The sequence below is a fragment of the Syngnathus scovelli genome, chromosome 20, assembly GCF_024217435.2.
Source record: "Syngnathus scovelli strain Florida chromosome 20, RoL_Ssco_1.2, whole genome shotgun sequence".
Classification (NCBI taxonomy): domain Eukaryota; kingdom Metazoa; phylum Chordata; class Actinopteri; order Syngnathiformes; family Syngnathidae; genus Syngnathus; species Syngnathus scovelli.
The window spans coordinates 5,011,863-5,024,669 of NC_090866.1; the positions used below are offsets into that span (position 1 = coordinate 5,011,863).

General features: G+C 49.2%; 1 protein-coding gene across 1 annotated transcript; it reads right to left on the reverse strand.

The window, feature by feature from the left end:
* Positions 1–63: 63 nt before the first annotated feature.
* On the reverse strand, positions 64–12,520 carry cad (carbamoyl-phosphate synthetase 2, aspartate transcarbamylase, and dihydroorotase). The gene is made up of 45 exons (XM_049758088.2): positions 12,192–12,520; positions 11,421–11,560; positions 11,224–11,353; positions 10,990–11,132; positions 10,783–10,924; positions 10,535–10,706; positions 9,924–10,109; positions 9,742–9,851; positions 9,402–9,544; positions 9,164–9,295; positions 8,861–9,094; positions 8,574–8,795; positions 8,301–8,489; positions 8,056–8,180; positions 7,841–7,974; positions 7,666–7,778; positions 7,398–7,562; positions 7,233–7,318; positions 6,908–7,154; positions 6,728–6,826; positions 6,396–6,620; positions 6,106–6,288; positions 5,800–6,018; positions 5,515–5,682; positions 5,273–5,455; positions 5,045–5,149; positions 4,711–4,956; positions 4,449–4,530; positions 4,125–4,291; positions 3,827–3,991; positions 3,627–3,758; positions 3,282–3,483; positions 2,984–3,174; positions 2,617–2,757; positions 2,373–2,450; positions 2,166–2,307; positions 1,885–2,078; positions 1,731–1,805; positions 1,439–1,651; positions 1,233–1,358; positions 1,007–1,162; positions 841–942; positions 674–768; positions 451–573; positions 64–377 (listed from the first exon to the last, which is right to left on the reverse strand). The coding sequence occupies exons 1-44, from the start codon at positions 12,286–12,288 to the stop codon at positions 474–476; spliced, it is 6,699 nt and encodes a 2,232-aa protein (XP_049614045.1). The 5' UTR covers positions 12,289–12,520; the 3' UTR covers positions 64–377; positions 451–473.
* Between the last annotated feature and the right edge of the window lie 287 nt (positions 12,521–12,807).

A 12,807-nucleotide genomic window follows, 5' to 3' on the forward strand; every position in this document is an offset into this window, starting at 1 on the left:
TGGTCTAAGGTGTTAAGGATTTAAATGACTGTCCATTGCAATATCCACTCATCAACATAATAATTTGCAAGGGGATTACCATCATTTTATTTTTGCATGATACAAAAAAGTCTCCAACACTGCAGTGACATATATCCTTGATAGTAACCTTTGCCTGTGATCTGTAACAATGAAGCATATAATTGACGGTAAAACCCCCACTTTACGTAAAAATGACACTTATAGATTGTTGGGTAATGTCGAACATTTAAACAACGTGAGGTATATCAGAGCAGGGGGAAAAACCTTTTAGTTAATAAGTTGTCTGAATCCAAAGCAGCATTCTTTCCTCTTTTAAAGACAAAAATTGGTCCCAAAATAATTGACAGCAAGAGAAACTGTAAAGAAGAGAGCAATGTAATGTAAAAAAACAAAACCTCATCAAATAACAAGAATGACTCGACCACTTACCGTGTCTACAAGGTGCCCCCAGTTTATCGTCCGAGTACGGTGGCCAGCAGGGCCATTCGGATGTACATGCCATTCTCCGCCTGGCGGAAGTAGGCTGCCCTTGGGTCAGTGTCCACTTCGGCGCTAAAATGACAACAAAAGATGAACGTGTTTCTTGTTGCAAGATGACATAATGGATGAAACTGCAATTATTCAAGAGCTGACTTGACTGTCAAAATCGAACCTGATTTCATTAACTCGGGGCAGTGGATGCATGACCACCATCTTCTTCTTGGCAGCGGTCATGATGTGAGGGCTGAGGATGAACTGACCGAAACACTGTACACAAAAAAAAAATACAGACAATAAATTAAAATCGAGAGAGTAGAAATGGAAAAAGTGTCTTCTTACAGCTTTGTAGTCCTCTTCGGATGCAAACCTCTCCTTCTGAATCCTGGTCATGTAGAGGACGTCAGTCTCAGGCAGAGCTTCCTCGATGTTCTCGAACTCCTCCTGCCAACGACATCATCGTTCTGTTGAGTCGTCCATTCCTGCAATATTCCAGATGCAAACTTACCTGTTTGATTCCCTTGGAGGCCACGTAGTCGATGATCTCGGCCGGCATGTGGAGGTTCTCGGGGGCCACGTAGCGTAGTGTGATGCGGTACTGAGTCAACAGTTTGGCCAGCGAGTGGACGGTGCGGCCATGTTTCAGATCGCCGACCATGGTGACCTGGTTCCAAAATCAAACACAGACCTTTAAGAGCCACGTCCTCGCAATCCAGAAGGGCGACGGGCCTCACTGTCATGCCGTTGACCGTGCCCAGCTCCTCCCGGATGGTGAAGACGTCCAGAAGAGCCTGAGTGGGGTGCTCGCCCACCCCGTCACCTGCGTTGATCACTGGCTTGCGACAGTGGCGTGATGCGCTCTGGATGACATCACAGCAAGAACACATTAAAAGGAAACACTTTGAAGTTGAGTAAAAGGAATTTTAAAATATGGCCGTACCTCCACGGCTCCAGGAGTGGGGTGTCTAAGCACCAGAACATCAGCGTAGCAGCTCATGGTCTGCACCGAGTCCGCCAGGGACTCGCCCTTCTGCGTGGACGATGTGGACTCACTGAAGTGGACCACTGAGCCACCCAGACGCTGCATGGCTGCCGCAAAGGAACTGCTGGTGCGGGTGCTCACCTCGTAGAACATGGACGCCATCACTTTGCCCTGCGGCAGTCGTCGGGCAATTTTATGTCAAACCAAAAACAAAAAAATAGGTGTCGGAGGGAGGGAATATTGCACCTACCTTGAGTATGTCGAGGCTACGTTCCTTCTGAACCAGCAAGCGTAACGTGTGTGCAATGTTGAACAAGTGAGACATCTGAAATAGACAACAAACGTCTAATCATGTTACTGTCATGTTGAATGCATCTGTGTGTGAGTTTTGTCCCAGGTCCGACCTGGTCTTTGCTGAACTGTCTGACAGACAGGACGTGCTGGCCAACCAGGGGGTGCAGCAGAGGAGACATGTGGGCGTGGGGCAGCTGGCCGACGGCCGTCTGCCCAGGCCCAGGCTGGGGGGACAGAAGCCTGGACAGCGGAGGCGGGTGGCCGTAGCTTTCGGCCACACCCGAGGGCGGCAGCATGACCATCTCTGCACAGTTATGCACTTTAGAACTACAAACATAACTATCAATTTATTTATTTTTTTGGTCAATTTTAAAGCAAGTGTCCATCCTACCTGGTGGCATTCCAGGGTCGGAAGAGCGGTGGATGCGGGCGGGCTGCAGGTAGCGACTATCTCCAGCCGAACGTCGAGGGCTGGCTGCTCGAGTTCGCACCGGACCGTCGCGGGGAGGGGTCGGGCGAGGACGCTCGGGGGTCTAAAAGCAAAGAAGCAAGACTTGAACGTTTTAGGCATGCTCTGAACAGGATTTCTACTCCTTACCATTGGGCTTTCGGGGGAAAGGACGGAAGCCACTGGCCAGCTCTTCACGTCTTCGCCATAACCTGGTGCCACCAACACCTAACAAAAAATGAAATACATAAAAACAAAACAAGCGAGAAAATTATTTCAATACACTTATATTTTTCATGATATAAAAATGTAATCAAATATTTTATAGAGATTTTGTGGACTCGGGGTTCGGTAACATCTGTGTGAGAACCCAAAACAGTCCATAGAGGTTTACCTGCCCGTCGATGTAGGCCACCTCTCCTCGCAGGACCACACGACGAACTTTGCCCTTCACCTTCATGCCTTGGAACGGCGTCCATTTGGACTTGGTGAAAAGCATGGCCTGTGGAATCACCCACTCATGCTCCAAGTCCACCTGGTCCGCAGAAGAACAACACCAGTTTTTTTTTTTTATCCCAACTCTATTTCTAGCAACTACAGAGTCATACAAAAACTTAACATTTAAACTTTACAACAATATTTTTCAACTGATTTAAAACCAAGGGTTCTAATCCGATCTCAAATATTAGATATATGTATATTTTAAGTATTCCAAGGATTGTCAGTAAGCGTGATTAAGTAATGACGTCGTGACTGGGTACCTCCACATAGGTGTTTTCTTGCATGGGCAGGTTAAAGATGCGGCGCGGGTTGTCGTGAAGACGACGGATGATGTCGTCCAAAGTCAGACGCCCCTCGCTGACGGCGGTGAGCAGCAGTGGCAGCATGGTCTCTAGGCCAGGGTAGCCTGGAGGAGGATGGTCACTGTTTTTCTCTTCTACCGAGTGAGGAGCTGGAAAAAAAAGAGAGAAATTGGATCTTGATGCAATGTTGCAGCTCGGGTTGGCTGATATGGTCTTACAATATCATCTCATCGCAATTTGATAAATTTTTCCTGACCGTGATCTGTGGCGAAGCAGTCGATAATGTCCAGGTTTTCCCATAGCGCCTCCATGTCCTCGCGGGAGCCCAGCATGGGTCGCACCTCCGCTCGCCCATTGCCGATCTCCACCACGTCGTCGTCGCAAAGGAACAGGTGATGAGGCGCCACCTCACATGTCACATGGATGCCCTTCTGCTTGGCAGCCCGGATGATCATGATCTGAGAGTGAACGGGAAAAAAACAGCAGCGAGTCAATTCTATCTATTATTTTAAGTTTTTTACTCAAGATTTTTTTTAATTACTTGTATCCTCTTATACTTTAGTTGTTCTGGTTCTTTGCCTGTGAGAGGAGAGCATCTTACCTCATCCTTTTTGGCCACATGGCAGATGTGCACCGGCCGCTGGTAGAGCTGAGCCACCATCAAGATGGCGGCCACCGTCTGCTTCTCAGCATGTGCCACGATGGGAAGATGCTTGGGCCACTTCTCAAAGTGCTTCAAAGAGAAGAAAATTGTCAAATGACAACTGATGGTGGTGCGGTGTGGAGGGGAACGGAGCGTACCTCCATCCACAGTGAGACATTGTCCATCTTAAGGGTGGAGTAGGTGTCGTTTAGGTACATCTTCAGGCCGACAGCCTGACTGGAAATGGACGGCAGGACAGCCGCGTTGTCCGAGGTGGCGCCCAAATAAAGTGCGTAGTCGCAGCGGCAGTTGGCTTTAGCGAGCTGTGACATCACAACAGACGCCAGAAGCAAGTCACATAAGTGTGAGTCCGAGCAAGTCTTAAATTTCAAGTTTTAAGCAGATCCTGAGTGACGTCCTGTTCATCCAGTCTATTTTTGACAACATCTATCGTACCTTCTGAGCGAGGGCAAGGGTGGTGCCGTCGGTGATGGCGGGGGAGGTATTGGGCATGGCGCACACCATGGTCACGCCGCCAGCCAGGGCAGCCGCCGTGCCCGAGGAGAAGTCCTCTTTGTGGGTGGCACCGGGTTCCCGCAAGTGGACGTGGACGTCGATGAGGCCTGGCAGAAAAAGGAAGCTATCATAACATGCAAAAACCACTGACACAAAAATGTAATGCCCTTGTTCACAAACTGTATTATCATCATTAGACTTGGAAAGTTCTAAAATCTAATTCTATGCTTATATTATATATTTGCAGAGGAACCAGGAACTCACCAGGCAGGCGGACTAATGTCTGTGAGGTCATGCTGTCGATGTGAGTCTTCACCGGCGGACTTCGGCCAATCTGACGGAGAGCCTGCAAACGAGCATTTCGATATTTCAACAGCTGGAATTGTTTCTGTCAGCATGTCTGTTTATCCTTCGTGTATTTCTTAATTAATTAAATTATGAGGCTTTTTTTTTTTTTACAGAACAATAGAAGTAAAACAGATGCAAAGTTGCTGTTGTCTATCAGTATCCACAATGAAGGACCTACCTGCACAAAGAGTTTGGTGCATTTGATGTCGATAATGAGTGGCACTGAGTAGTCGATGGCCATGCGGCGGGTGCGGTAACCCTTGGTGACAAAGGAGGAGAGGCGGCGCCCCCCGCTGTTCCTCATCGAGAGGTTGACCACCAGGTCAAAGTGGTTCTCTTCCAGGTAGTTCATGATGCTTCGTTGCTTCTCCTTGGTGGGACAATCGCTTTCCTCCTCCTCGAACGGCCAGTCCACGGCTGTCACCTAGCAAACATTGGACACGGGGACAAGAAATGGCAATAATAGCACAAAAGGATTGTTGCATTTTCCGCGGGGGGGGGGGTCAACTTGCCTTGATGCCGTGTTCCGTGTAGAAATCAGCAGTGCCCAGACTGGCGTAAAGGTCGTAACCCAACGTCTCCAGAGTCTGGACTGTGGGCAGTAGCTCGCTCTTGTTCTACAAACAAAAAAAAGTATTAGACGGTGCATTCAGGTTCGGTGGGAAATTGCAAAGTTGGAGCTTTAAAAGATTCAATGATGTAATATAAAAGTGCTGAGGAGAAGGATAAAATAGCTTTACCTTGTAGCTGCCGATGGAGAGCAGAATGTTCTTCTTGGGAATCTTGAAGCCGGTGGAGAGCATGGCTTTGAGGTAAGCCTCGTAGCGGTTTTCACCAAAACACGCCACCTCTCCAGTGCTGGTCATCTCCACGCCCAGCACCACGTCTGCACCCGCCAGCCGTGAGAAGGAAAACTGAGGAACCTGAGAGGAACACGTTGACATCAACAGAGGAAATACAAAAAGATGGAAGGAGAGCTTACCTTGACGCCCACAATGCCCTTTCCTCTCATCAGGCCCACCGGCTCCACCTCCTCGCCCATGATGATCTGCGTCGCGAGGGCGACGAGGTCCACGCCCAGCGTCTTGGATACAAAGGGGAAGGAGCGCGAGACGCGAACGTTGCATTCAATCACCTTCAGCTGGTCGTCCTGGCAGCACAGAGACACAAGGGAAATTATGTCATAATAACACAACTAAAAGACTACAATAATCAAAGCACGTAAAAAAAAAAAAAAAAAAAAAAACAGTTAATAAAAAATCATCACCTTCGCAATGAGTTGCAGATTCAAGGGTCCCGTGACCTGCAATTCTTGCCCAATGGCGTGGACGATGATCTTGATCCTCTCGATGGTCTTCTGGTTGAGGTCCTGAGGGGGCGTCACCAGCGTGGCGTCGCCAGAGTGCACGCCGGCGTTCTCCACATGCTCCGACACGGCAAAGGCCAAGACCACGCCGTCGCTCGCCACCGCATCCACGTCTATTTCCTACAGGATCCGATTAGTTTACAAACAACTGGGACGTAAACCCGATGTCATTTATGGGATTGGTCCGTGGGCCTCCCTTGGTCTCACCTTGGCCTCCTGTATGAACTTAGAAATGACGACAGGATGCTCCTTGGACACGGCCACGGCGTTACTCAGGTATTTCTCCAGGTCATTGTCGCTGTAGGCAACGTTCATGGCAGCACCGCTCAGCACGTAGGACGGCCGAACCAAGCATGGGTAGCCCACCGTCTCACAAAAACTTATAGCAGACTGCCGAGACACAAGTTGGCATCGCTTTTCTATTTCGGGCAGGGTGTCTGGGTGACAAATGTTTAAGGCTTAAGCTGCAGCTAGAAAGTCAAAGGTGGCAATGTTACCTCGGTATCGGAGAGTTCTTTCCACTGTGGCTGGCTGATGCCGATGGTGTCCAACATTCTGGAGAACTTGAACCTGTTCTCTGCCGAGTCGATGAACTCGGGTGAGGTTCCCAGGATGCGGCACTGCTGGCGGTGCAGCGACATGGCAATGTTGTTGGGCAGCTGGCCGCCCATGCAGAGGATCACGCCCTCCAGGTTTTCCAGCTCATAGATATCCATCACCACCTGAGAGCAACACACACAACATCAAATCTCAAGTGAGTGCCTTTTCAATAAAAAAATATTTTAAAACGTTTCTGAAGGTTTTCAAGGTGAATGAGCTACAAAGGCACCTCAAAGGAGATTTCATCAAAGTAGAGGCGGTCACACATGTCGTAGTCCGTGCTGACTGTCTCAGGGTTGTAGTTCACCATTATGGTCTTGTAGCCCATCTGCAGGACGAGAGGAGATGAATGGATCAGACCGAAGGTGGCAATGGACTAAGAGCGGGGGCGGGCGTTTGAGGGCCGCACCTTCCGGAGCTCGGTGATGCAGCCAACCGCGCACCAGTCGAATTCGACGCTGCTGCCGATGCGGTAGACGCCCGATCCGATCACCATGACGTGCAGGTCGCTGAAGCTCAGGTCGTGCTGGGCGGCGTTGTAGGTCAGGTACAGGTAGTTAGTGAAGGCCGGCCACTCCGCTGCCACTGTGTCGATCTGCTTGACCACAGGAAGGATGGACCAATCGTGGCGCAGTTTCCTCACAGCCAGTTCGGTGCTGGGGTCGGGAGGGGCGGCGATGCCACAGGTTAAAACAACAATGACCAATCAAATCTACTCTTCAAGCTCTCCCCACCTCTGGACAGCCAAGGCGATCTGCTTGTCCGAGAAGCCCAACTGCTTGGCCTTGCGCATCACCTCGGGCGGCATAAGACTCTCGTCCTGCGCAATTGATTCCACACAAGTAAATAACAACCTGGTCTCCGCTTTAGTGCTTTGGTGAACATTGGCCCGGTCCCACCTGGTTGTACTTCTCCAGCAGTCGCTCGTGGTCGGCGATGTTCTTCATCTTGTGCAAGAACCAGCGGTCGATCTTGGTCAGCTCATACAGTTGGTCCACCGTGTAGCCAGCACGGAGGGCGGCGGCCAGAACGAAGATCCGCTTGTCAGTGGGCATCTGGAGCTCCTGGCAGAAGTGATGGGAAGGAACAGAAAAATATTTTGTTACGGAAGTACATTTTTCAGTTTTCTGAAGACGAGCAGGCGTTCATAACACCTTCGTCACTCACCTGTTGAGACACCGGCTTGATAGTGTGATCAAACCCGACGCAGTTCTCGTCCACCATCCTCAGAGCCTTCTGGAAGGCCTCCTCAAAGCTGCGGCCGATGGCCATCACCTCACCTGGACAATAACGTTGTGCAGTGAAACCCCCAACGTGGTGCAGCAATAACATGGTCTCTTACCGACACTCTTCATGGAGCTTCCAATCTTGGTGGAGACCCTCAAAAACTTGCTCAGATCCCAACGAGGCACCTTCACTACACAGTAGTCTAAACTGGGCTCAAAGTTAGCCGTGGTTGAGTTGGTGACAGAATTCCTGGGGGAGGAAACACCCATCCAGGTGAAACAGGCTTCTGTGTAAAATAAGCCTCGCTTGAAATCATCTATGTCGTCATACTTGAGTTGCGGCAACGGAATCCCCAGGCCGAGTTTTGCTGCTACGTATGCCAGAGGGTAACCCGTCGCTTTGCTGGCCAGAGCAGAGCTGCGCGACAGGCGGGCGTTGACCTCGATGATGTAGTACTGAAAGAGAAGAACTCTAAGTAAGCTAGGTCATATTTGTAAACACCTTGTGTAGTAAGTTGCATTATATCTTGTATTAGGCACATTTGTTTTAGTGCACAGTGCATCATCTATTTTTACCTGGTCAGATTCGGGATTAAGCGCATACTGGATGTTGCACTCTCCCACAATGCCAAGATGGCGGATGACCTTGATGGCGGTGTTCCGAAGCATATTGTACTCGTGGTCGTTGAGCGTTTGACTGGGCGCCACAACGATAGACTCTCCAGTGTGGATGCCCAGAGGGTCAATGTTCTCCATGTTACACACCTAAACCGGACATTAATGCTTCTTTTTCTATTTTTGATTCAAGCCAAAGGTGGAACAGGCAACAGACATCAGGTTTTGACTCACAGTGACGCAGTTGTCAAAGGCATCGCGCACCACCTCGTACTCAATCTCCTTCCAGCCTTTCAGCGACTTGTCCACCAGCACCTGTGAGGTGTGTGCGAAGGCCGACGTGACCAGGGAGGTCAGCTCCTCGCGGCTGTTGGCGAAGCCCGAGCCCAGGCCGCCCAGGGCGAAGGCCGAGCGCACCAGCACGGGGTAGCCCAGGCGCTCTGCAGCGGCCACCGCCTGACAAGATTACAAAGAGTCAGGAGTCAACTGGGTCCGAAAGCGACAGTGCCAATCCCGCTCACCTGCTCCACGGAGAGGGCAGCCTCGCTGGGCGCCACATGCTCGTTGATCTCCTCCATTTTCTCCACAAAGATCTTCCTGTCCTCGGTCATCTCGATGGAGGCCACAGGTGTGCCCAGAACCCTCACGTTGTACTTCTCCAGCACGCCCAGTTTGGTCAGCTCCACGCCACAATTCAGCGCCGTCTGCCCGCCGAACGTCAGCAGGACGCCGTCTGGGCGCTCGTTTTTAATCACCTTGGAGTGAACACGTCGGTCAGCGTCTGTGATTTTGTTAATAAAGACATGATGTCTACAGAGACACACCTGAGTGACGTATTCTGCTGTAATGGGCAGGAAGTAAACCTTGTCCGCCAGACCCTTGGAGGTCTGCACTGTGGCGATATTGGGATTAATCAGCACTGTCTGGATGTTCTCCTCCTTCAGAGCCTTAATAGCCTGAAAAGAAAAGAGGCATTAAGTATGATGGCATGCTGGATGTCAGAAGGTTTGTACAAGTAACTCCAGGTACATTATGAACTTTGGAAAATCAAAACACACCGACCTGAGAACCTGAGTAGTCAAACTCTCCGGCCTGGCCGATGGAAAGGCCCCCAGAGCCCAAGATGAGGACCTTCCTCGGTCGGGAAAGCTCTTCAGGGTTGGGGGAATTTGTATAGGTGAGATGCTCCATCAGACGCCGCTTCACTGCGGAAAGAAAATGGAGAATTGTGTCTCAAGGATGCTCGCTAGGACTGGGTCCTATGGCCTTAAAAAAAAAAAAAAAAAAAAAAAAAATATATATATATATATATATATATATATATATATATATATATATATATATATATATATATATATATATATATATATATATATATTTACCAAGAACAGAAAAAAAATACCTGGTTTGCCAGCATTGCCCTCCTTGTGGTCTCTGACGGTCTCAAGGAACACGTCAAACAAGCCGACCAGATCCGTCGGGCCGGCCATATGCTCGGGATGGAACTGGACACTGGAAACAAATATTGAAAGTTATCATTCGGGAAGGAGTGAGGAAAGTAACTTCCCTGTTGGCCGTCCGCACCTGAAAAGCGGGTGCATGTTGTGCACGATGCCCTCGTTGGTGTGATCGTTGGCGTTTGTGAAGAGAACGTCCCAGTCGCTCGGCAGGGTGTCGGGGTCCACAGCGAAGCCGTGGTTCTGACTGGTGATGAAGCAGCGGTCGGTGCCCTTGTGGAGGCAAGGCTGGTTGTGGCCACGGTTGCCGTACCTGCCACATTGATGAGACACAGATGAGTACATAAAAATATATATATATATATTTTAACAAATAATTGAAAAATATTTTTGGGGGAAGAAAAAAAAAAAATGCGCCCGATAATGTGTGATAATAATGGTTCATTCCTGGTCTATTGTCATAATTCCACAAGGACATGCTGCCAGTTGTCATTCCGTGAACATTTGTTGGCTGTGGTAACCTTGGACGCCGCCGATAAAACAGCCAGCGCTTTCATAAGCGCTTGATTGCACTTTGTTTGTTCTGCCTTAATCTAAAACACAAACGCTCAGCTGCTGAGAGCGAGGGGAAGACACATTTCACATCAGGACTGAGGTCACTGAGGACAACCGTCTAATTCAACAACTACAAATCCCTAACTAAAGAAAGAACACTTTACTATGAAGTGAATGACTAACTTCATCTTGTAGGTCTTTGCTCCGATGACCAATGAGAGCAGCTGGTGTCCCAGGCAGATGCCGAAAACTGGCTTGGGCTGATCCACGCACACCACCTTGCGTACGTTGTCGATGGTGGCCTGGCAGAGAAGCGGATCGCCTGGACCATTGCTGATGAACAAACCATCAAATTCTGGAGAGGACAAAAAAAGGCACCGACAATCAACCCGGGTGACTTCAAGAGCCTCGACTGCGTGTGTGATGTTGACCTGAGCTGTCCAACGGGTGGTCCCAGGGTACAACGGTGACGCGGGCACCTCGCTCGGCCAGGCAGCGGATTTGGTTGTATTTGATACCGCAGTCTACCACGGTGATCCGCAGAATACCACTGGGGTTGAACAATTGCGGCTCCTGGACAAACAATGAGTAAAGTTGCTGGCAAAACATAATTCTAAAGCCTGGTATGATAACCTTACCCTCATGGACACCTCCTGGACCAGGTTCCTTTTGTCAGGATTGTCAAAGGGAACAATGTCCTCGGGGGTCCCCTCCAAAACCAGCTTTCCCAACATGGTCCCCTTCTCGCGGATCTTTTTGGTCAGGCAGCGGGTATCGATACCTATGTCAGGACACAACAGGCTCAAAGTTAATATGCTTAGGATATTCTGCCTATTCAACAACTTTCTTTCTTATATCTGTGACTTTCCCACCTTGTAGTCCAGGAACCCCTTGGTCCTGGAGCCACCGGTCCAAGGACTTGACTGAACTCCAATGACTCGGACACTCCGACAACTCCCCGATGATGAGAGCGGCGGCGTGGATCTTTGATGACTCAAACCACTGCGAGAAGACATCACACTGTGACCATCATACCTTTCAAATATTTGTCAAACATATCTCACGGCACCTTGCTCAAGCCGAACGCGCCCTCAACGCCCGCTGGCACGCCATAATTGCCCACCAGCGGGTAGGTGAGCGTAAGCAGTTGGCAGCGGTACGATGGGTCAGTCAGGGCCTCGGGGTAGCCCACCATGCCGGTCTGGAACACTACGGGTCAACAATAATAAAGCATTGGTGAGGATAGTTGAACCTCTTGACAATATTCATTTTCTTTCAAGAATTTTACGGATTTGCATGAACACTGGCTATACCACTACTAGCCAACGGATCGAAATAAATACATAAATCTCCTTCCACATGGACAACCAAAGTATTAGCTTAAGCTTTTCGTGGGAAGTGAGGATAGTTGAACCTCTTGACAATATTCATTTTCTTTCAAGACTTTTACGGATTTGCATGAACACTGGCTATACCACTACTAGCCAACGGATCGAAATAAATACATAAATCTCCTTCCACATGGACAACCAAAGTATTAGCTTAAGCTTTTCGTGGGTGTGTAAACCACTCTGACTGTCAAAAGTGACACATAATTTGAGCTTTGACAAATGTCTGACATTACGTTTTGAGAATATGTCGCAATGCCCTTACTGCAGTCATTTTCAAACTGTAGCGGTTGCTCTGGCACAGAAAAGTTGAAATTTGGGAACATTATGAGACGTGTTCCAGCAAGTCAACGGACAGGTTCGTCAAGACGACTTCACGGAATTTGGCTTAACAACATGGCGATCAAAATACTTATTTATTTGACGAACAATCAGGGCTCGGTGTTACGTACCAACTTCGCCAGAGACGGACACTTTAGCACCGAAAAGACTGCCCGTAAACCGCGTCCCGTCCTCCAGGATGAGGCTGGCAATGGTCTTCTCAGACATCTTCTTCCACGTCCCGATCGCGTTTAGTTGCTGGTTACGCCAGGCGGCCACGACCACGATCCGGTGGTTTTCCACGTGAAACAACCAAGGAGAAGAAAAGGGCTAAAAGTGGGAGAAAATCGACCGCCGGGAGTCGTCTTGGCTTAATGTTAGAAAGAAAATGGTGGATGTTCAAAGCGATCCGAGAGTGGTCAAATGATCGACGCGGCGTATGGTTTGAGTTTTCCCGGTTTGCGAAGGGGACCAGAAGATGCCAAGGATCTCCCACGTGTGTGGCAGACACCGATGAGCTTGGCCCGGGGTTCAGATGGTTCGAACGCTCAATTTCGACGTAGTATTTCCGGTTTGTCTTTTCAAACTAAAACCAAGATTCTCCCTACTTTTACTCATTGAACATTTGGTTTAAGCGAGACACAATTTATTATGCTTGACTCACCAAATGCTCTTTTAGTATATTATCAACTTTTACGCAACAAACAATAAGGCGCGTGTTTTTTTTAAACGCGTGGCAAGAATATA

Coding starts and splice junctions, on each gene's coding strand:
- cad (XM_049758088.2), bottom strand. CDS start 12,288: ATGTCTGAGAAGACCATTGCCAGCCTCATCCTGGAGGACGGGACGCGG. Junction 2,079..2,165: donor CGACCCTGGAATGCCACCAG/GTAGGATGGACA, acceptor ATAACTGTGCAG/AGATGGTCATGCTGCCGCCC. Junction 1,652..1,730: donor GTAGCCTCGACATACTCAAG/GTAGGTGCAATA, acceptor CGACTGCCGCAG/GGCAAAGTGATGGCGTCCAT.